Here is a 22,248-nt window from a genome sequence, read left to right as displayed (position 1 = left end):
AGGGGAAACAAGTATTAATCAAGAAATCATAATTATAAACTCTCATTGAACGAAAGAAATGCCATGCTATGAGAGCAATTTATATATAACAGGGGTAGCAGACCAAGTCCAAATGTCAGGGAAGGTTTCCCCTAGGAAATAATTTCTGGAGGTTTTTCTTCTTCTTCCCTTCTTACACACACCCCTCCCGCAAGCCTCACCATTCAACTTCACAGGGAAAGGCAATGTAAAATATCTTTATTTGAGAGAAACCCAGGACTGTGTATACATACTCATGCATTTGTAAACCTCCCCAAATGATTCACCCTGACATTTCCATGTGTCTAGTCCATAATGTCCTTTCATTGATATTATCTGACTTGTATACTGACCCCAACCTTGTGAGGTAGGCAGGCAAGTATGACTGTCTTCATTTTATTGAAGAATCTGAGTCTCAGAGAGGTTAGGTAATTTGCCTAAAATCGCATGACTAATGGTAGAGCTGACATTTGAATCCTGGTCTTGTAACACCTAGGTGGAATTATTTTTTTTTAAGCTGTTTTGTTTTGTTTTTCTTTTTTCAATTAGTAAAGATCCCAACAGGTGGCCACACCTATGTTTTTAATTTTTTTAATTTAATTTTTTTGGCTGTACTGTGCAGCATGCAGGATCTTAGTTCCCCAGCCAGGGATCAAACCTGTGCCCCTTGCATTACGAGCATGGAGTCTTAACCACTGGATTGCCAGGGAAGTCCCTAGGTGGTATTATTCTTGCAATGTTCATTCTTTCATTTGTTCATTGATCCATCAAACATGTGCTGATCACCTTCTGAGTGTCAGGCTATGTGTGAAGCAATCGAGAGCCAGTAAGTTTTTAAGCAGGAAAGCAGCTTGATCCAATTTACGTTTGAGAACCCTCTTTTGGCTGAGAGGACAGAAAGTGGTGGTTTTCAAAGTATGGTCCGAGACCACATACTGGGTCAGAGGCTCTGGGGTTGGGGCTCAGGAATGCTATGATCAGCCAGGTTTGGGTATTCTTTTTCGATTCTAATGCAATAGAAAGCGCTATATTAGAGAAGGCGGTGGTGCAACCAGTTATCGTGACTAAGGTAGTGGCTGTAGTAACCAGGTGAGAAATGATGAGGAACAGAGACAAAGGGATGCACTTGAGAGTCATTTGGATAGCATGGGCAGGACTTCTCGCTCCATCCTCAGCTCAGACAGTAGCTGAGAAGTGGAGCTGAAATTCCTACCTGGGTCCTCTGGCTACAGAGCCTGTGGGCTTTACTGCACATAGCCATTTATAGATGCTTCATGGTTTTAAATATTTTATATTTAATTATCTTAGCATTTGTTTTGCAAATCTCCATCTTATCTCAAACTGCCTTCAAGCCTTGTATTTCCCCCTCACTTTCATAAAGACTAGGAGAGAAATAAGTAAGGCCTTAAAAGTTTTAAAATATTTATTTGCTTGGGGCTGAGTAGACAGGCAAGGAAAAAGTAGATTTGATTAGATAAGCACAGACTAGGGGAGAACCGCAGGACACTGGGAGATGCACTGCATCTCCTCTTCTATAAATCCCAGGAGGTCTCCAGGAAACCTGAAGACTATAATCCTAGAAGCCCAGAGGGTGACCCCATTCCCTCCCCAGGGTTATTACTGGGTGTCAGGCTGGAGCAGTTCAGGAATTCAGGAAACTGTAAAGAAACCACAACAGCCTCAACAAACACTACCTCCACAATAAAACTCATTATAATTCATCTCCCTCCCACCCACGACTACAGACCTGAGGGAGGCAGGTGGGACTACGGGAGGGGCTCTTTGCTGCTCCTTCCCCAGCCTGACCCAGCCTCATCCCAGGCCTGGTTTTCCCAGCGTCTTGGGGAGGTGGGAAACTGACACCCCTATGTCTGGCACCAGAGACTGAGGACACGTCCATTCTCTGCTCACTGCCAGGTAGGTCAGGATTAAAGCAAACTGAGGCCAAAGTTATAGTCGGCAGTGCCAGGTGAAGCCTGGCCTGTCTTGGTAACTAGCAAGGCCACAATGGCTAAGCCAAGCAGGTGGGAGTGGAAGTGTCGGCGGGGGTGGGGGGGGAGAAAAAGATGGGAAGGTGGGCGTGGCGAAGGCCAATGTAGTGCGAGGCTTCTGGGGGAGCCTCATCCATTGAATGACCAATCAGAGAGCGGGCTGCAGCCCAGGGGTGGGACAGGGGCGTATCTTAGTCGAGATTGGATAGTGGCCGGGCGCAGGGAGGGGGCCGCGAGCCTCCGAGGCCTGCCGCTTGGCAATTCCGCGTTATATATCGCAGTGGCGGCGGTCGTGGAAGCCGGCTGGACTGCAGCGCACGTGCCTGGATATGACGCTCTTCGGCTTGCCGCGTAGTTCCTTGGGTTCTGGGTCTGGTCAGTCCTGCCCCAAGGTTCGCTCCATCCTCGGTCCCCTAACTCTCGTCCAGCTCCCTAAGCTCCCGACCTCAGCATCTGCAGAACGAAATGGTCACAGCCATGAATGTCTCAGATGAAGTAGAGCAGATGTTCCAACCCTACAACTTCGAGCTGTTCCAGGACATAAGGCCCGTTTTGGAGGAGTACTGGTGAGACCTGGAGAAGGGGAAGAACCGTGTCAGGGGCCAACTCTGATGACTGCTATTTGGGGGGATTGGCGGAGGAGGGGGAGGGCGATACACAGAATACCCACAGTGATTTTGCTAAAGAGCAAAGGTATCGGGCTCCCCAGTACTGGCTTCATGTACCCGTTGTCCAAGGTGCAGGTAGTGTGGCACCTCAAAGAGGTTAGGTCTGGAAGAAAGGAAGGCAGAAATAAGAGGATGGGGTGAGGAATGTGGGAGGAGACAGAAACCAAGAGGAAAGAGTGTAGTGAGAACTGGTCTCTGAAGAATGGAGTTGATCTGAACTCCTACTCCCACCCACCTTATAAATGACTCTCCATCCTTTGTGGCCGCATGTGTGCGTATGCGTGCATAGTGCTGGTACCCGGGGACAGCCTGCCCTTTACAATTATCATCTTGTTCCTCAAATGCTCCATCATCCCTGCTGTGGAGAAGGAGACAAAATCTAGATACTCTTCCAAAATTTCCTCGGGCTTTGCCCTAGAGCTCCTCAGAGGTGTTTGTGGGTTGACTTTGTGCTCCAGCCAATTTGCCATGACCCAACCAGGCAGAAGCTGTTGCCACATTCTTCTTACACCACAGTCCTGGGTTGCTTCTAGGCATGGGTCAGCAGCTGTCACCCACTCCCAACCCCATTGAGAGAGCAGTAATCACAGAAACCTTGGACATAGCCCCTGCCCTGTGCTAGGTACTTTATATATATTAACACTGTCAGGAGAGGAGTGGTATTCCCCTCTTACAAAATAAGGGGAATACTAATGCTCAGAAAACTAAGTAGTTTTTCCAATGTCACACAGCTAGTAAGTGGCAGAAGTAGGACTCCAACCCAGAGCACTCACCTGGAGATATGAGTGGGCATTCCTCTAACCAGCATCTACCCATAAGCCCATCCCCTCTCCCTTCTGCCTGCCAGGGCAACCTCATTCACCATAGCTCTGATCTACCTGCTGCTCATCTTTGTGGGACAGAACTACTTGAAGGCACGGAAGGGCTTCAACCTGCAGGGACCTCTCATCCTTTGGTCCTTCTGCCTTGCAATCTTCAGGTAAGACACCCCCCCCCCATCTTATAGACCCTAGACCCACATTCTATCCCTAAAAACTTTCTAGAAGCCTCAATTGTATCAACTCCCCAAGTTGCCCCCTAACTCTCTCCCTATCCCATTCTCTCAGCTCTAACTTCTCTCCTCAGGTTCCACCCTCCTCCCATATTCCCCTGTTTTCCTTCTCCAGTCCCCAAACTGGCCGTCTCTGCTCTCTCTCATGAGTCCTCTTGTGCTCCTGGAGTCTTGGTACTTCCAACAGTTTCCCCAGCCTCTAATACTCTCTGCATCTAATACCCTCTCCCAAGACCTTCCAATAACTTCCCCAGCCCCTTCTTCCCATATTCTGCCCCCCCAAACTCCTTTGATCACCCCCCATCCTGCCACCCATCTCCTCCCATCCCGTGAGCCCTATTCCCTAACTCAACTTTCAGTCCCAACCTCCAGCACTCCCTGGTCCTTCCCTAGCCTTCATGTCTTCTAGATTACTGGTTGGCTCTACCAGGTTGGCCACAGGATCTCAGAAGCTGTGACCTATCCCCTATGGAGGGTGGGGAGGTGGTGGAAGTTGACCAGGTGAAGCATGGATTGATGCCTGGGAATGACCCTTATACCCTTTTCCTCTGTCCCATTTCAGTATCCTTGGGGCAGTGAGGACATGGGACTATATGGGGACTGTGCTACTTAGGGGGAGCCTAAAGAAAACTGTATGCTTCTTCATCTTCACTGATAATCCCATAATCAAATTTTGATCCTGCTTCTTTGTCCTCAGCAAGATCATTGAACTTGGTGAGTGGCAAGGCTTTGTCTCTCTGGTGTCCAGTCAGCTGCACCCCTCCTCAGGACACCCCCCTTACCCATCACATGGAAAGTCCCTTCCCCACCCCTGGGTCCTAACAACACTTCTCACCCAAGCCCCTCCTTAGATTCTCTGCCACAAAGACCCCTCTCCCTGCCCTGACAATTACCCATATGCCCCCACGTCCAGTGCGGAGGGTGGTCCCAACACTGGGTGGTATGCCAGCTATGACTCCCCATCTCCCAGAAGACATGGCCTTCATCATCCTGTGTAAGCAGCCGCTCATCTTTGTGCACTGGTACCACCACAGCACAGTGCTAGTGTACACGAGCTTTGGATACAAGAACAAGGTGGCTGCAGGTGGCTGGTTCATGACCATGAACTACGGTGTACATGCCATCATGTACACCTACTATACTCTGAAGGCTGCCAAAGTAAAGCCCCCCAGGTGGTTTCCCATGCTCATCACCAGCCTGCAGATCCTGCAGATGTTTATGGGAGCCACTGTCAGTATCCTGACTTACATCTGGAGACAGGAACAGGGATGCCATACCACAAAGGAACACCTCTTCTGGTCCTTCATCTTGTATACAACCTGTTTCCTCCTCTTTGTCCAGTTCTTCCACCAAAACTATGTAATTACCAAGGTCAAGGCCAAGACCAAGAGCCAGTGAAGGGTTGGAGAAAAGAAGGATCCCCGAGCTCTCTCCTCCCCAGGGCATTTAGGGGCTGAGCTTAGGTTTGGGAGAATAATTAGGATGCCTTTTCTGCATGGTTTCCCTATGGGATGTGTACCCCAAGGTGGCAGGAGGTTATGACAGTCAAGAAGTGTCACCCCTGGGGTGGGGGTGTGATCTAGTACTTTGATGTTTCTGTTTTTAATGTGAAGGCCAAACAGTCCCTGGGATGGAATGGGACTGAGGAGGCTCCCCAGGGCTGAGTGATCTATATTTCCAGAAATCTTTCTTCTTCTTGCTCTATTTTTTAAATTAAAGATTTCAACAAGGTTTTGGGGGTTTGGGGATTTGGAGGAAGAAGGGGACTGCTGTGATGGAGGAGGGCTGCTGGCAGTGGGTGAGAAGCTTAAGAGGGTGTGTGGAAGGATGAGAGTCACACACAGACACTCAATAAGAATACTAGGCCTGGTAGGCACTTAATAAATGTCTGTTACAGACCAGAAGTTTATTGCTGTTAGAGGCCCAAGCCCCTTATAGGAACAGTGAGAAACAGGTGCAGAAAGGTGGAGTAACTTTTTCTAAAGTCATAGGCTTCCTAAGCGGCAGAATTGACACCTTCAAGTAAGCATTCGAGATCAGACCTTCCAGTTATCCTCCATGAGACCACGAGGTGGCGCTGCAGTACCAGCTTTGTCCAAGCCATACACGCACGCACGCATGCGTGCGCCGCTCAGCTCCAGGAATCCCCAGGCTTCCCCATCTTGGTGATGGGGGCCTGGGGAGAATTGAAGCCCTAGAAGCCTGGACCCCTATCTCTTTCCTGTACACCCAGCTCTCCTTTAGACATGGGGAAGGATGAGGGGAGAAGGCTCAACCGCAACTCTGAATCATCAGGCCTTTGACAGTCCGCGCACGTTTATTTCATTTATCTTTGAAAACCGGGGAAGGGGAGTCTGGAGAAGGCGGGGTGGACCAAGGGTGAGTTGGCCCCCCGGGGAACTGGTCCCTGTTCCTGGCCTCAGTTCCAGGGGCGCGGACTAAGGGCCCAGTCCACCCCTCAGGCCTGGGAGGGGGAAGGCTCTCTCCTGAGCCGGCCGCCTCCCCAACCCCGACTGCCCCAGCACCCCTCTCAGACCCCGGGGCGGGGGCAAGCCAGGCAAGACGACCCCAGTCCGTAGAGGCTGTAAATTATCGCCCCCGCCCTCAGGGATGATCGGCGGGCGGGGCCATTCACACAGGCCGTTCCACTGCGTACTGGCACGGACTGAGGTTGGCGGCCGGGGGCGGCCCGGGCACGGCGGGGTAGCTGAAACTGGCGTGCTGTTTGGCCTTGAGCCTCAGGCTGGCGAGACTCGAGTTACACGGGTCCCGATATACGTAGGGGGAGGAGGCGGCTGCTGCTGCGGCTGCTGCGGCCGAGGCGTAAGGGCAGGATACTGCCCCGGAGGACACTGCGGCCGGAGCCAGCCCGGGGGGCCCCCCACCTAGGCCCTGCAGGGCCCCGGGCCCTGGCACAGTGCCCGGGGCAGTCGCGGCCGAGGGGACCATGGAGGCGGCGATGGAGCTGGGTGGCGAGAAGACTGGCTGCGAAGCCAGAGGCCCCACGTTGACCGAGTTGAAGGCGAACGGGAAGGTCTTGGCGGCGAGCGGCGGGCCCAGCGCCTTGGGTGGCCAATTGCCGTACGAGTAGCCGGGGTACACCTCCTCGTAGGGCGGCACCAGCCCCCCGAGCGGCGCCGCGAAGCCGCCCTTGCACAGCTCCGCCTGCTGGCTGCGCTCGCGCTTTCGCCACTTGGCGCGCCGGTTCTTGAACCACACCTGTGGGCGTGGGAGAAAGGCTGTCAGGGCCCGGCCCCCGCAGGCGGCTGGTGGGTGGGTCGCCCAGACAGGGGACCAAGCGGGGTCCAGGGCCGGGCGGAGCATAAGCGAGAGGAGGTGGTGGAGCATAACCACCGCAGAAACGGGAATGGGGTGATGGAGCAGCCGGTCGGGGTGAGGGAAGAGCTCACGGAGTCAGCGGGCTGAGAAAGAAGCAGTCTGCCGCAGAACTGAGTCGGGGGCGACAGGGCTGCGGGGGTGGGCAGCAGGATCGGGTCTAGGAGAGGTGAAGAGGAGAACCAGAGACAGTGCCAGGGGAGAAGGAGCGCGCCGTCTGGAGTGAAAGGGTGCAGGAAGAGCAGAGATTGGAGGCTGGTGGAAAGAAGGCCGTGCGGGCAGGGGCCGGGGCCGGGGGACGTCGGTTGTTGGGTCCGAGGATGGGGCAGGCAGGGCAGAACTACAGGATGCTGGTTCCGAAGCTACTTGCTGAGCGGCCCGCGAGAGGGAGGCCCGGGATGGAGTGAGGGTGGCGGCTCTGGGGGTGGGGGGCGGCGTACCCGCACGCGGGCCTCGGTGAGGTTGGTCCACACGGCGATCTCTTCCCGCGTACTCATGTCGGGGTAGCGGTTCCTCTGGAAGGTCGCCTCCAGCTCCTGCAGCTGCTGGCTGGTGAAGTGCGTGCGCTGCCGCCTCTGCTTCTTCTTCAGCGAGCTGTCTTCGGGGGAGCCGCCGGGCAGCGAAACCGAGGCCTTCTCCGAGTCTGGGGGCCGGGGTGGGGTCGTCACAGCGCGTCCTTGCCTGTGCGGATTCCCGAGCTCGGGGACTTCCTCGGCGGGGCCCCTCACTCCCACCTGGGCTTGCACTCCCGGGTCCCACCCTCGTTAGGGATGGAGCTGTTATTTCCCCCACCCCCAGAAGGGGGCGCGCTCACCGCTGTGCTCTTGGCCCTTGCAGCCGTGTTCCGGGATTGGGGGGTGGGGGGTGCCCGCATCTGACAGCGAGAGGGCGGGGCTCCGGGCCTCTGCCTCGCTGAGCAGGCCGAACTCCATGTGGGGAGCACTCTGGAGGGAAGCGAAGACACAGACCTGGTTAATGGGAAGAAAATCTCCGGGTTATCCGGTTCCCAGTAGTGTTTCCCCACTAGTTCTCTGCCACCGACATAGAGCTACCCCTGTGTAGGGTGCCCTAGGATAGAATGGGGAAACAGTAGCCTAAGGGGGGGGGAGGTGTATACTCAAGAGATTTTATACAGTTATACACACTAGACTTTGATTTCTTCAGTGTTGGGCACCTAGAACCCTGCCTGGTGCACTGTTGGTGTTCAACAGATATTTATTGAATTAATGAAAACCACACTGTTGCACACCGCATACCATACACCACATACTCAAAAATTAAATTCCCTCTCACACGAGTGCCCAATATCCCCTTAAACTCAAACATGCCTCTCAGCCAGTCACACCTGAGACGCAGTCTGAACCTGTGTTATTCACTCTCCGGTGGGACAGATTTGATTTTGAACCAGGCCTAATATGTCTCCCATAAGGAGAATGACTGCTATCATTTATGAGTACTTACTATGTGTCTTCACCTCATTATCTCTCCCCTCACAAGAATGCATCAATATTAGGTATGATCACCCTTTTTCAGGTGAGGACACTGAGACTTGAAGTAATGATTAAGGTTAAAGAGCTTGTAAGCAGTGGAGCTGGGATCTGAACCAGGTCTGGGAGATTCCTAAACTATGCTTTTCTTTGTTTGCTTTTTCAGACTGTGTTCTTTGGGGCCCTCCTCACAAACCCCCTCAGGGACTGGAACTTAGGGCTAACCTCAGGGATAGAAATCTAGCCTGATCTTACTCGGGTCTACTTCAACTAGGGCAGCCCTGCTTTTGTCTGTTTTGTTTATGCTTTCTGGAGAGATTTCATTTGAAGAAAGTCTTCCAGGATCAAAAACAAGTTTGAAAATCACTCTCTGCTTCTATACCTGCCCAGACACACACTGCATCCTACGAGTCACCACTGTCACGCGCGGCTTCTTGCTGGCCCACCCCAGGCTGTGGATGTGGGCTTCTTAAAACCCCCTTCCTACCCTTACTCCCTATGCCAAACCTTACCTGACATTGCCCAGGAGCCTGCCTGGGTCCCCCTCCAAGTCTCCCCTGCAGAGTCCCGTTTCCTTCTGGCTCTCCCAGGCCCCCTCTGGTGGGGGGAAGGGAAAGGGGCACTAGTGGGGCTCAAGACTCCAGATGCCTCTTGGTCAGAGGAGAACCAAAGGAGGCTGGGGACAGAGAAACAGGGATGAAAAGCTGGGTAGGAGGGGTCCATCTGCCTCCCCATTAACAGGGACTTAATTCAGGCTGTGCAAGGTGGCATTAATGTGGAGGATTAGCCTAGATTGAGACGTGTGTCACTTGGCTGCTCTGAATTTATTAGGAGCCTTTCTCAGGGAGGCGCAGATGGGCAGCGGCCTGTATTTGCACATGGTAATGCCCCCTTCAAGCAGCTCAGAGATGACAGCTGTCCCCCCACCTCTCCACCTCTCAAGCTAGATTGGGGATGGGACAGAGGTCAAGGCAGGAGGTTGAGAAACAGTCCCTGTTCTTTCCACAGGCAGAGAGGACTAGACCTTGGACCCTCTCCTAGGGTTGGAGAAGCAGGGCTGAATGGAACCCAGGGAAGGAAGGCGAGAAGTCAGGCCAGGGGTGGGGCTGCTCTGCTTCCCTCCCCTTCCAGATCTGAAGACAGGAGTCAGAGGCTTAGGGCTTGCCCAATGATGCTCCAATAGAAGAGGGAGGCCATTGGGAGGGACCTGGAGCAGCCTTGACTAGTAGCTCTTCCCAAGTAGCTGGGGAGGCTTAGAACTGAGAGCTGGAAAAAGGGGTGCTCTGAAGTCTCCTCTTCATACCTAAGATGCCCTCAAAATTGCAAACCATGCCCCTGACCTCTCCAGAGGCCCACAGGAGCAAGGCAGAACTGGGAAAAGAGGGACAGTTGGGTTTCCCTGTAGGGAACGCTGAATCCCACCATTGCCGTTCATCCTTCCAGTCTGCTTTGCCTCCAGACTTCCCATTTTCCAAACTCCCGTTCCCCCAGCATTCCATACCTGTGTCTTGGTTTCACCCTTTATTTCAGCAGAGGGAGGCAGGGTGAGGAGAGATAAGGGCCAGAATAAAAGACGAGGCTGAGAAAGCGGAGTTCAGGCTGTGTGTTCCCAGAGACAGACAGACACACATGCAGACACACACGGGCCCCCACTCAGACAAAATAAGCACTAGGACTTGGAGCTAGAGGCATACAAACACACACTCTCCCACACATGCGCTCCCACATTCAGGCAGACAGACACACCATCACACAGTCTCCTCTCTCTGTGACAGGGACAGCTGCCTCGGCTGTTTTGGAGCTAGCCATTATCCTCCCCCTTCCCCTTCCTGGCCCCTTTGAACCTCAGCTCTCAGTCCCAGGAACTAAGGACTCTGTGGGGGAGGAGGAAGCCAAAGGAGCCACGGGAGGGAGTGGTCTACACTCAGTGGCTGCTGGAGAGAGCCTGTTTGGCTGAGTGGGGAGAAGGTATGAGAATGCTGGAAAAAGAGGATGGGGTAGCGGTGGGGGGCAGAAACTGACGAGGCTCCTTCTGGGAAAGTAATCTGGTATACCCCAAAGAAACTAGGTTTGGAGTCAAAAGATCTGGGTTCACGTCCTGGCTCCCCAACTTACTAGCTGTGTTTCCTTGGCAAATTACCTATCTAGGCATATTTTTTCATCTGTAAAAGTGAGATTATAATCCCTTCCCTATCTACCTTCAGTACTGTTACAAGGTTAAAATAAAACATAACATTTAAAAATGGGTAGGGGCTTCCCTGGTGGCGCAGTGGTTAAGAATCCACCTGCCAATGCAGGGGACACGGGTTCGAGCCCTGGTCCGGGAAGATCCCACGTGCCGGGGAGCAACTAAGCCCGTGTGCCACAACTACTGAGGCCACGTGCCACAACTACTGAAGCCTGTACGCCTCGAGCCCGTGCTCCGCAACAAGACAAGCCACCGCAATGAGAAGCCCGCGCGCCGCAACGAAGAACCAACGCAGCCATAAATAAATAAATAAATAAAGTTATTTTTAAAAATGGGTAGGGGTCAAACTCTATACAAGTTGTTATTGTTGTTGTTGTTTTCCCCCTCATTCATTGAAATGATGTTTGTTTGGCACCTTCTGTGAGCTGGGCGTTGAGGAAGGCACTCAGGATAGAGTGGTAAATAAGATCTCATTCTTGTCTCTGCCATTGCTTGAGTGGTTCACCTCCCTAGATCTTGTGTCTCCCAGTGAAAAGTTGCTCTGAATAAAGGGAAGCATGCTGCATTTTAGAGAGGGATGCAAGTGTGTGTTGTGAGCACTCTGTCCTAAACATAAAGGAGGGTCCAGTCAATAAGGAAACAGCCAAATGGGCAGAGTAGCCCAAGCTGGGAGCCACTTTGGGCACCAGGGACTGGTGGTAGAGGAAAGAATGAAGGCTTCAGGCTCTTGGCTGGGTTAGTCATAGCAGAAAGAGGGGATGTGGCTGAGAAGGGCCCTGTCTGTGGAGCTGAAAAAGCAGGAACACTAATACCAGGCAGGCAACAGAGAGAGCGGGTGGGGGCAGAGGCCTCTAGCAGACTCGTGTCCGGTGGGCTAGTCAGGCAGAGGCTGGGGGCGCCAAGCTGTTGTCTGAGCTGGAGACAGGCTGGCTGAGGATTAAGCTCCCCCAAACTGCTGGAGGTCGGGAAGCTGGGGAGTTGGGACTGCGGCCAGGGACTTCGCCTCACTCAGTGGACAGGGACAGGCAGTAGGTCTGGAAGCCACAGGTTTGGTTGATGCTGGTAGGAAATACCAGGAGGGGCCAAAGAGAGTTGAGATAACAGTGGTGCTGAGTCCAGCTCTTGGGGAGGACTTGGGGGACCCCACCCTAGCCTTTCCGACACACCCTGCAGGGGGTGCATGGCCCAGGCCCCACTGGTGTCAGGGTGGCAATCCCAGCCCTAGGGAGAATAGAGGGCCTGCAGGTGACCTCTGACTCTGAAGTACAGCATGGAATTACAGGAAGCTGTCATGGACTGCAGCAAGAACAAAATATCCAAGATAATTAAGGTGGAGAGCAGAGACTGTCACAGACCAGAGAGGCCATAGTGGGGAGGCCATGGTTTCCAAGGGACACAACTCATGGCAAGAAGGCAACAGCCATGTGAACCCACTTTTGTCCTGAAGCCAAAGGGGTAGACCAGGGTCACAGCCAAAGAGCCCCCAAGTAGTTGCAATAATAATACCCAAGGCAGGAGGCACACCCTGGAACTGAAATGGGAGAAAACCTTTTCGTGCATGGGCTGAATGAAAAAGAAGATAAGAGGGGATGGAGTTGTGATGCTGTGGCTCAGCTCAGCAAGCAGCAAGTTGGCGAACAGGTGTAAACCAGTGCCCTAAACTAGGACGGAACCATCCTATAAACCTAAAACTAAAGTGAGGCCCTTAAGTGCACACAGCCTCATGTTTATTAGGGATGCCGAGCACCCACACTGTCTGGTCTGCTGAGCTGCAGTGAGCAAATGAGGGCAAATAAAGACAGCTGCAGACAAGGCTCACAGCCCCAAGAGGAAACCCTAAGACTCAGGTAGAGGCAACAATGATTTGATGCACTTAATTTATCAAGGGGTAAATCAGGGATCAGAGAAATGGGCCTCCACACCCTTTCCCCCCTTCCCTTCTTCTTTCCTTCAACAAGCATTAGATGCTAAGACAGATACCCAAGAATGGTAAGGCACAGACCCTAACTTCTAGGAGCCTACAGTCTAGGGAGGCAAACAGAGCACAGGATGGAATGGTGGTCTGCATGGGCCTGATTCTCAGATCGTGGAAGATCAGAAAGACGGTAGCCCATGTAAGGTGGTATCAAGTTTTGGGGCTCAGAGAATGTAGCACCTGGCTGATCTGGAAATTAGGGAGGCAGAGGCTTCTAAATAACAGAGCAGTAGGTTCAGAGGGTAGCAGGGAGCCTAGCTTGGCCAGGGTCTCAGTGTGGGCAATGGGAGATCATCAGAGAAAAATGGTCAGGCTGAGAGGGTGTCCAATGAGGGGCAAGAGGTGGGGGTCCAGGCTTGATAACAGTGTAGGCTAGAGCATCTCCAGCTTTTCCACCAAAACACCCCTGAGACTAAGTAAGAGAGAAGATAGTACAGGACACTAGGGGCACAACCTGAAACAGCGGCCGCCAGTATGAAATTTCTTTGAGATCTTCAGCCTTATATTAAAAATTGAAGCAAATTTTGAATTCCATTCCATACTTATGTTTGTTTTAATATAAAAAATAATGGTTTCTCTCCAAATCTCCAAGAGACATCTTCAAGTGACATCACCACACCAGGAAGATGGGCTTGGTTTAGCCTGCAGTGTCATGCCACTCCCACTCCTATACTGCCCTCTCCCACCTCACCCCCTATGAGAAGCATTGCTCCCAGCAGTGGGAGTCACTGGAGGCTTGCAGGCGAGGGAGTGACATAAAAGCAGTGTCTTTGGGATCTTTATTTGGCAGTGGTGAGCAGAATGGATTGGGTAGGGGAGAGATAAGAAAGGGGAAACTATGAGAGGTGAAAAGAAGGCCCCAGGGAAGGAAGAGGAGTGGAGAGAGTTCTGAAAGCAGCTTTCTCACCCCACTGCCTTTTCTTTTATTTCCCTATCACTCTTATCATGGGTCCCTGTCAGTGACCAGGGACTAGACACTCTAGATAGACACTCTAGATAGTCCCAAAGCTCAGGACCTAGTGGACCCTTCAGGTTAGCTGCCATCTCCCTCCCTCACACTCTAGGAAGCATCATTTAGGGTGAATGGAGAAGAAAAGATTTGGGTGGTGTCTTTCTCTTGTGCTCATCCCCAACTCAGCTCCAGCTTGCCTCCTCGGCCCTCCCTTCCTGGACCTGGGTTCTGGGTCCATATTCACATCCTTGAGCAGGAGGCAGGCAGGGATCAGATCAGGATATTTGGTCTGGTAGAGGAGCTAAGCATTTGGGGAGCTCCCTAGAACTCTTCTTGGGGAGGGATAGTGGCTGGCATCTGAAGCCTAGGATAGGGTGTCTCATCTGTCATTGAGAATCTTCCCATGACTGGATCACAGATGCTAGCAGGCTGATCTAAGGCTTGAGATGCCACCCTTCCAAACAAAGATTCTGTGCTTACAGGGGACCTACAGTTTGGGCATAATCATAGCAATAATGTTTCTTATTTCTGTAGTGCTTCTCCATTTGCAAAGGGCTTTCAAATATATCATTTAACTCTTAAAACCACTTTGAATGGCAGGAATGACCATCCCTATTTCACCTCTAAGAAGACAAATTTGTCCACGGTTACACAGATTGAAGAGATTCTAATCCAGTTCTCCTAAGACCAGGGACTGAGCTCTTTCCACTCCTCGCCCCCTCCACTCCAGCAACCATTTGTAGCTCTGACATGCATTGATCCTTCCAAGCCCTTAAGGATTCCTTTTCTACTTCCTGCCTCTACCACCTCTCTGGAAAAGAGCTCTGGAAGTTTGCTGCCCACTGTGTGCCAAGGAACATTTTCCTATTCATCCTGTGCTTGCATCATTCCAGTTCTAAGAGGCCCCCTCATCTCTGGTTTCAGGATTTGGGGAGCAAACAAATCTGCTTATCTAGGCCTTTCCTTATTTTGTGAATTTCCATCCTATCTCACTTTCCAGAGGCCTAAACCTTCAAGTTTGCTCTCTCCAGCAGCCCCTGGCTCCCCCTTCTGCCACCATTCTCTGACCCTTTGCTGGGTCCATGACATTCTCCCTAAGAGCCAGTGACCAGGCATGCACTCAGCTATATGGCTTTATGCAGGGGCAGGAGGTCTGCCTTTTGTTTCTAGTCATCTTTATTATAATGCCATTGCTTTTTGGCCTTTTTGGCAAAAGTAGAACTTAGGGCTACAGTCTTCAGGTAATGCCTTCCCTATTCCTTTCCTGACTTGGCCTTTCATTTCACCCATAATTTCAGTGGTTTTCAAAGGCAATGGGAGCACAAGCCCCTTGAAAAGGGTATCAGAATGTGATGGGGGTAACTGGGATATGACTCTATATTTATCAAAAAGGGGAGAGGGACAAAAGAGTTTGGAAAACAATGTCCTAGCTGGTGATAAGTGAATTTAAAATTAAGGAGTGGAGGTGGGAGTGTGGGGAGGACGTATTATATGTCATTCATGGTTGGAGGGTGAGAAAGGTTGAAACCCACTTGTTTAGATTACTCATTGCTAGACATATTACCCTGCACTTGTCCCCATGAAACTCAGTCACCAAATGGGCTGTTTTGCTTACTTACATAGACTGGGAGAGTTCTCTCTACTCTGTTCCCTTCAGCTTAACTGGGCTCTGGTTAAAGAGTTGGAGTCAGGATGGGCAGTCATTGTACGGGTCCAAAGAAATCAGGGCCCTCTCCCAGCTGTAGGAAAAGCAAACAGGGTAGTTGGGTAGGGCTGAGACATCCTTCCCAACCAAAGATGGAGAGCAATAAAGTCCCATGTTGGATCCCAGCGTCTGGATTCTGTGTCTCCTTCCTACTTCCTCTCAGCCACCAGAGTGGTGTGGGGATTGGTGGGACTGAGGAAGCAAAAAGGGAAACAAGACCACAGGGTTTGCTTTGCTAAAGGGCTGCAGTTTTCTCTTTGGGCCTGGGCTTCTGCCCACTGTGGGGAAGGAGACTTTAGCCTGCTGAAACCCAGGCAGAGTCTGGGGGGTGCCTGGTCAGCTGTATTGGAATTAGGGGTTGACTCTGAGTTTGTGAGGGAACTAAAGCTGTCAGGGGCTTGTGCTAGGCTCTTCTTGGCCCTCCCATTGCCCTTTGTGGTTCATTCCTTCCTTTCCTGGTCTTGGTTCCCACGAGCAGTCCCACCATTGGCTCTCTCTCCACAAATTTGGATTCTGGAAGTCCGGGGTGATGCTCAGATCGCATCTAGTCTGGGTTAGAGAGGGAATGTCTCCCGGGCCACTCCAACCCAAGGCCAGGCTTCAGCCTTTACTCTCACTCCCTGCTCCCTGTCCCGCAGCCCCTAGGAGCAGAGACAAGTTTGAAAAGTGTGAGCTGCGATTCCAGGCAACCCACCACAGCAAACACCACCGTACACGCAGCAGCTGGGCAGGCGCTGCGGGGTAAATGGACATGCCACTCGGCCAGGGACATTCTGTCCACCACTGCCCGACACAGCGCCTGCTCCGGAGAGACCAACCTCGCTGCGCCGGACATTCTGTCAGCCCTGAGCCCCGCGCGCCGCGAACATTCCGTCCAATTCCGTGGCTGCCCCAGGTCGGGACCCATCAGGGCCCTGACACCCCAAGCAGACACACCAGACCCGCCGCCTGGTCACTCGGACTACCCAGCCTCGGCCTTGCAGCCCACACAGCGGCCATCTGACCCGGTCGCTGTCGGGTTCTCACAACACCGTTCCTATCCCAACTGCAAAGCAGCTGGGAAGAGAGAAGCTTGTGCGACTAACGCACCCCTGCTCCCGGTCCCTGGAGTCTGAGACCCAGCCGAGGGGTGTTGGGCATTGCCAACTGCCGCCTTGCTGGGCGCCCGCCGCCAGCTGCCCCCGCTGGCCAGGGCCTCGCCAACCCCTTTGGCTCCTTGGCTGTCGGCCCCGCGCCCCCGGATTCCAGGGCGCTTTCTGGTAATGGTTTCCCGACTCGACTCCCTGCTTCGCGAAGCCCCTGTCCTGACCTCATGTCTCCGACTTCTCTTCGGATCCCTCGAGTCTTCGCCTTCTCTGTCCCCCGAGTTCTGGCGCTAAGTTTCCCTTTTTCTAAGTCCTGGCCCCAGGTCTGCAGTTCGCCCTCCCTGTCTCGACCCGTTCCCCAGGAACCGTTCTCCAGTTCAGCAGCCCTAGGTCCCGTTTTAGGGATCCCGAAGTCCGGCCATGGCCCCTCGGCCCCGTGAGCCCCTGTCCCCCGCATGGTCAAGCACTCACAGTGAGTCCCGCAGCAGGCAGACTCCCGGCAGCGGCGGCGGCGGCCGCAGTCTGGAGGGCAAGCAGGGGCCAGAGGCCGGGCACCCGGCCGGGGTGGGGGCCGCCCCCCTGCGCCCGGGCCGCCGCTCCGCTCCGGCGCTCCCGGACTCGCTGGGAGAGAGTAAGCCTCGCCGCGGACTGCCACCCCCCGCTGGCGCCCATTCACTTTATGGCAGCCCAGGGCGCCCCCAGCCCGCCGCTGCGAGCCTCGCGCGTCGGGCCCCGCCCCCTTCCAGCTGCGCTACCGGGGCTCCACCCTTTCCAGCTGTGAATTTTCTGGCCCCGCCTTCAGGGGGGTGGTCCGGCCGGCGCACCGCCAGGAACCCCGCCCCCTAGCCAATCGGAGGCGCTCCTCAGCAACTGGGCCACGCCCCTCCCCACGTGGCTGAAACGGCGCTGCCGAAGAATATTTTGGCAGAACCGAGCGGGCGAGCGTAGAGTGGACCGGGTATCCCCGCGGAGCCGGGGCCGGTCGGCGGTGAGGTGGGACCAGGCCGCCACCCCGAGCGAATTGGAACGGTGCTGGGGGTATAGGACCAGGTGGGAGGGCGCACGGGCCGGGAGAGGCCGTGGGGTTTCAGCGCTCAGACTTCGTTGCCGCTCAAGTTTCGGCGCTTTTCTACACTTGTCGCTGTCTGTCTCTCTGCCCTTTTGTCTCTGCTCCAATCCTCCCACGTCTCGCCTTTCTTTCCTCTTTTATTTTCTCCGCCACCACTCTGCTTCTGCTGTTTGTCTCACTCCTCCCTCCCCTGCCACTTCGAAAGACTAATTTCTCTTTCTGATCCTCTTTTTCCTTTTTTCCTTGCATTTTTCTCTCTTCCTCTTCTCGGCTACGCCCCCACCCCCCCATCCCCACCCCCACCCCAGCCCTTTTTTCCTCTCCTCCAAGGAAGGTGGCTTCGTGGAGAAAGCAGTTTGGAGTGAGACAAACTAAAACAGCATTCTAACCCTGCCACCAGCTGCAACATCACTGAGTGACCTTGGACAAGTAACTATCACTCCCCCCGCAAAATTAAAAGAGGTTCTAGCTGGTTCTCAGGGCTTGGACTGGGCACTCCTCAGAGGCCTGGGCAAGTTCCCTGTCAGTCTGCACTCTTGTCTCACACAGGCTATGTTCTCCCAGCCTTACCAGGGCTACCTGCTCCTTGGTGATACCAAGTTCAGTTCTGTGGGCAAGGTGTGGCCTTGGTGTTTGCAGGTTAGGGAGTTGCAAGGGATAGAACAGATGTCCCAAGCAACATGTGGAGTCAGGCTGGGTTTCTAGGGTGTCCCTGAGGGCCATAAGCCCTATTATATAATATACTCCTAAGGTGAATCTGACCAGTCATGTCTCTGCTTAAAACCCTTCAGTGGCTCCTGTTTGCCCTCAGGATAAAGGCTAAGCTCCCTTTCGCGGCACAGCAGACTTTCAGGACCTGACCCTGTCTTAATCTCCAGTCTCCTAGTGGTTTTCTGCACACCTCTGACAGTAACATATTTCTAACCAGTCTTCATTTTGTCAACTCCTACTCATCCCCCTAAGCTCCACTCAGGCCTCATTCTCTCTGGGAAGCCTTTTCTGAATTCCCGCGTTAGCCAGATGTGTAGTCTCTTGCTCCCACAGCCCTGCTGTGTGTACCTCTATTACCCCACCCATGATATGGAAGAGATCAGCTTATGTGTTGTCCCCTATGATGCTAAGATTTAGGAGGGCAAGGACCATGTCTTCCTCATCTTTCTATTCCTAGGCATGATGTAGACACTCAGTACTAAAATCTGAGAGGGAGATGTTTTGTCTGGTAAGATGATGGAGGTTAGAAGGGGCTGGGACATTGTCATCTCTCTCCTCATCTCTAACACACAATTCCATTCATACTTTTAGGTTGATTGATTTCTGGAGGTATGTAGGAGTGGAGATAGGGTAGTAGGGAGTTTTGGCCCACTTAGATTTTTCAGTTGGTTATGCAGGACCTCTCAATCTGAGATAAGCCCAGGAGACCAAATCCCAGTTTTCAAATGAAGGTGGAAAATGGCTCAGAGGTGGGCTGGAAAGATGTGCTATGGTGGTTGTATCCTCTGCCCCTGACTCTCGTTGGGTGAAAGAGGCAAGATCCTCAGCTGGACCCAGAGATCAGGAGCCCAACATGCAGGTACAGGAAGCTGTTAAGGAGTTCTTCAATTCTGATGTCAGGCCTGATGGTTTCTTGGTATTAGAGGATTCTAACACAAGGATGGTCTTTGGATGTCTGGTTTTGAGACCACAGTCCTATGGGGTTAGGAATGGAGCTTCCCTGGACTTGAGTCATCCATAAATGGGAGAAAATGGGGAGAGAGTTGGTATCTTTTTTCATTGTCTCCTAGCAGTCTCTTCAGGTCTGCAGGGACACTGGGATTTATTCCAGCAAATGGGCTGGGAATTCCACCATTCAATCTGCAAGGAGAAAACTTATCCTTCTGTCCTCTTTCTACACACTCTCACTTCTAGGTAAGTCTAAATATCCTAGCAACCTCTATCATCTCTTGCCAGGGGAGAGGCAGCTGGGGGCAGGAGAGTGAAGACTGTGGTGGGCATCTTGCCCTCAGGCCTCTCAGCATTTCTAAGGCTTCAGGAAAGGCTTCAGTTTCCTGTTACTGGTGATGTGGACTAACCTGTGTGATTAGCTTTTTTCTAGATAGGTAAAGAGTGTCCAAAGCTTAGGATGAGGGTCAGAGCTGGGAGTCACAGTCTGATAAACTAAAGCATAAGAGGTATCGATGGACAGTGAAAAAGAGAGCTGGACTTGGGGTGGGGACACCTAGGTTTGTTTCTCTGCTCTGTCATTAACTAGCTATACAAACGTGGGGGCCATCTTTCCATTCTGGGATTCAATTTCCTGCTCTGTAAAATGAAAGGACCTGGTTAGATATCCAAGCTTTCTGTCAACTCCCATTGTCTCTATTTCAGGATGATAGGAATGGGGCACAAGACACAGAAACAAAGTTGGGATGGGACAAACTCATTTATGAGAAGCCAAACAGGGCAAGCAGACGCGACGGTGGGGGAAGGGAGGTTGGAATAGATTGCTCCCTCCATCCTGGAAGGAGCTCAGAACTGCCTAGAAAGGAAATGATCCCTCAAGGGTCACGGTATTGGCCCAGGTGACTTTAATAGGGAGTGGCGGCGGGCTTGCGCGTAGGGGTAGTAGGGTCGTCCACTCAGGCTCTCAAAAAGAACTCCGCCCCCTTTCCAGCAAGTCGTAGCTTTCTTCCCCATAATGCCCAGCAGCGACCGCCAAGCTGTGCACTGCAACCGAACTCTACCTAACTCCACCTCTCCAACTGCCCAGCGCACTTTCTCCTTTTTTATTGGTTTCTCAGTACTGTCACTCAGAGAGTCCTCATATCCGTTGGTTATCTCCTGCCTACCCTTTTCTTTCTCTTGTAATCTCGCCTCTTTAGGCACTACCCGCCTCCCGAAGCCAATTTCCTTCCTTCGATTGGATTGCTGGAATGCCACTTTTCACGATGCAAACCTATGATTGGCTGTGCGCGGCAGGGCTCGCGCAGTGACCAGGCAGCGGGCTAGACTGAGGCTAGTTACCACGTCAGTGAGCTGACAGGGAAGGTAGCCGGCTCCACCGCCCGTTCCGGCCGAGTCTTCCTGACCGACTCTGCGGGCTTTGACTTCGGCCTCAACTCCCAGAAACGGGCTTCTTCCCTGCTCCCATCTGCCATCAGAGCCGGGAGAGCCACTCGGAGACGCCTTCGGGGCCCGGGCTGGACATGAACAGCGGCTGCCGGTCCTGGGACTAGGCCCCGCCATTTTGGATCCTCTGACAGGTCAGCGAAGTCTCTTCTTAGAGTTCCAGTGTCGTGAAGGCCGCCCTGACATCGCGAGAGGGAATAAGAGGAGGAGGGCCCTTAAACTGAATGAGCCGGGGTGGGTTAAGGACGCAGGGGCAGGAACGAGACGAGGGAGAGATTGCTGTGGGAGGGAACTGGGAGAGGTGCAGGGGGCAAAGGTCAGGCTCCTGCCGCCGGAGGGACGACTTCAACTCTGGCTTTTCAACCCTTGCGGGTACCGGAATCCTCCCTGTGTTCCCAGGCTTAACCTAGCTGTCAGTTCCTCTCTTCTGGAGCTTTTTGCATCCTAAAGACTCCAGTCCTCAGAAGCTGAAAGCAAATCTGAAGAGTATTGCATCTACTTTTCAGGGTTGATTTTTAGACCTTAGATATGAGAGTTTCTCCAGATTTTGTGCAGCTCCCACTTCTGTGTGACTGCCTCATTAATTCACCTGAACTGCTTCATTAATGATGATGAACTAATGCAACCTAGACCAGGTAGTGAGAAAGGGTGTGGAAGGACTGAGGCCAGCCTCCTGGGGACCTGGGCTAAGAGAAGGCTTTCCTTTTATGGGGCTGCTCACCTGCCAGTCTGGGACTGTATGTAAACACTGGACTTATCTTCTGAGCCTGTTTTTTCTTTTACACAATCTTTTATACTGTGTAATATTCTCTTCTGGTGTATGTTTTTGGTTGGCATTTCCTCCCTAGGTCTTCACTTGGCCTAAGGAGATGAAGTTCAGTCACAAGGAAGCCACTCTATTATGACATATTTGGACGAGAGCAGAGAGGGATTTGAATACCTGTGAAGTTGGTACTTTGGCCTATTATTTTTAGTGGGTAAGAAGAGTCATGAGAGGTGTTCAGTCAAATAAAAAGTGGTAGGGTCAGGGCAGCAGAGTGAATGATGGAACATAACCCCAAAGAGTATAGTTTATGGCACTGTGATGATCTTTGATAAACTGCTGTATTGTAAAGCTATAAAAGTCCCTCAAGGGTAAAGAATGCCTTTAAAAATGAGGAAGAGTGTAGGTACAGTGTCTTTTAATACACGACATAGAAATTTGTATGCCTTTAAATTAGGTACACAAGGCAGTCCTCTGAGCCCTGTGGAGGACGCAAATGGAAAGGTCCATTTGGGGATTGCTCTGCTCAGTTTATGCGTTTCTTAAAAGCAGTAGCAATGTGTATGTGCACCAGTCTAGCTAGAGCATGTCAACCTAAATGCCTTTCAGCATGTAGTAGACACTCAATAAGTGTTATCTGTGCCTATTTATTTTATTTTTGGCTGCACTGGGTCTTTGTTGCTGCACGTGGGCTTTTCTCTAGTTGTGGCGAGCGGGGGCTACTCTTTGTTGCAGTGCGCGGGCTTCTCATTGCGGTGGCTTCTCTTGCTGTGGAGCACAGGCTCTAAGCTCACAGGCTTCAGTAGTTGCGGCACGTGGGCTCAGTAGTTGTGGCTCGCAGGCTCTAGAGCGCAG

At 52.6% G+C, this 22,248-nt stretch overlaps 3 protein-coding genes across 20 annotated transcripts in view; 2 read left to right on the top strand and 1 right to left on the bottom strand.

Moving 5' to 3' along the window:
- The first annotated feature begins 2,474 nt into the window (after positions 1 to 2,474).
- ELOVL3 (ELOVL fatty acid elongase 3) lies at positions 2,475 to 5,126 on the top strand. Its single transcript, XM_059900608.1, is given in 4 exon segments — positions 2,475 to 2,575; positions 3,525 to 3,656; positions 4,291 to 4,442; positions 4,699 to 5,126. Coding segments are annotated over 4 exon segments (813 nt in total).
- A 900-nt stretch (positions 5,127 to 6,026) lies between these two features.
- PITX3 (paired like homeodomain 3) lies at positions 6,027 to 17,152 on the bottom strand. 8 transcript variants are annotated; one of them, XM_059899358.1, is made up of 6 exons: positions 16,928 to 17,013; positions 15,286 to 15,405; positions 9,064 to 9,227; positions 7,879 to 8,032; positions 7,505 to 7,707; positions 6,027 to 6,947 (listed from the first exon to the last, which is right to left on the bottom strand). In XM_059899358.1, exons 4-6 carry the CDS (start codon positions 7,994 to 7,996, stop codon positions 6,360 to 6,362), a joined length of 909 nt encoding a protein of 302 aa, XP_059755341.1. In that variant the 5' UTR covers positions 7,997 to 8,032; positions 9,064 to 9,227; positions 15,286 to 15,405; positions 16,928 to 17,013; the 3' UTR covers positions 6,027 to 6,359. The 8 variants fall into 8 exon arrangements, with proteins under 8 accessions (XP_059755341.1, XP_059755337.1, XP_059755340.1 ...); XM_059899354.1 differs by having other exon boundaries at positions 7,879 to 8,008; XM_059899357.1 differs by having other exon boundaries at positions 7,879 to 8,008; positions 9,064 to 9,148.
- Positions 17,153 to 20,492: 3,340 nt separating this feature from the next.
- Positions 20,493 to 22,248, top strand: part of GBF1 (golgi brefeldin A resistant guanine nucleotide exchange factor 1) — a 121,630-nt gene continuing 119,874 nt past the window's right edge. For 7 of the 11 annotated variants that reach the window (XM_059900978.1, XM_059900982.1, XM_059900979.1 and 4 more), the window contains exon 1: positions 20,493 to 20,764. The gene's annotated coding sequence lies outside the window, so the exon portion shown is untranslated. The remainder of the gene's footprint in view (positions 20,765 to 22,248) is intronic. The other 4 variants (XM_059900987.1, XM_059900985.1, XM_059900986.1 and 1 more) reach the window with 1 other exon arrangement.

The sequence above is a fragment of the Balaenoptera ricei genome, chromosome 16, assembly GCF_028023285.1.
Source record: "Balaenoptera ricei isolate mBalRic1 chromosome 16, mBalRic1.hap2, whole genome shotgun sequence".
Lineage (NCBI taxonomy): Eukaryota > Metazoa > Chordata > Mammalia > Artiodactyla > Balaenopteridae > Balaenoptera > Balaenoptera ricei.
This window is presented reverse-complemented; position numbering and strand designations above follow the sequence as displayed.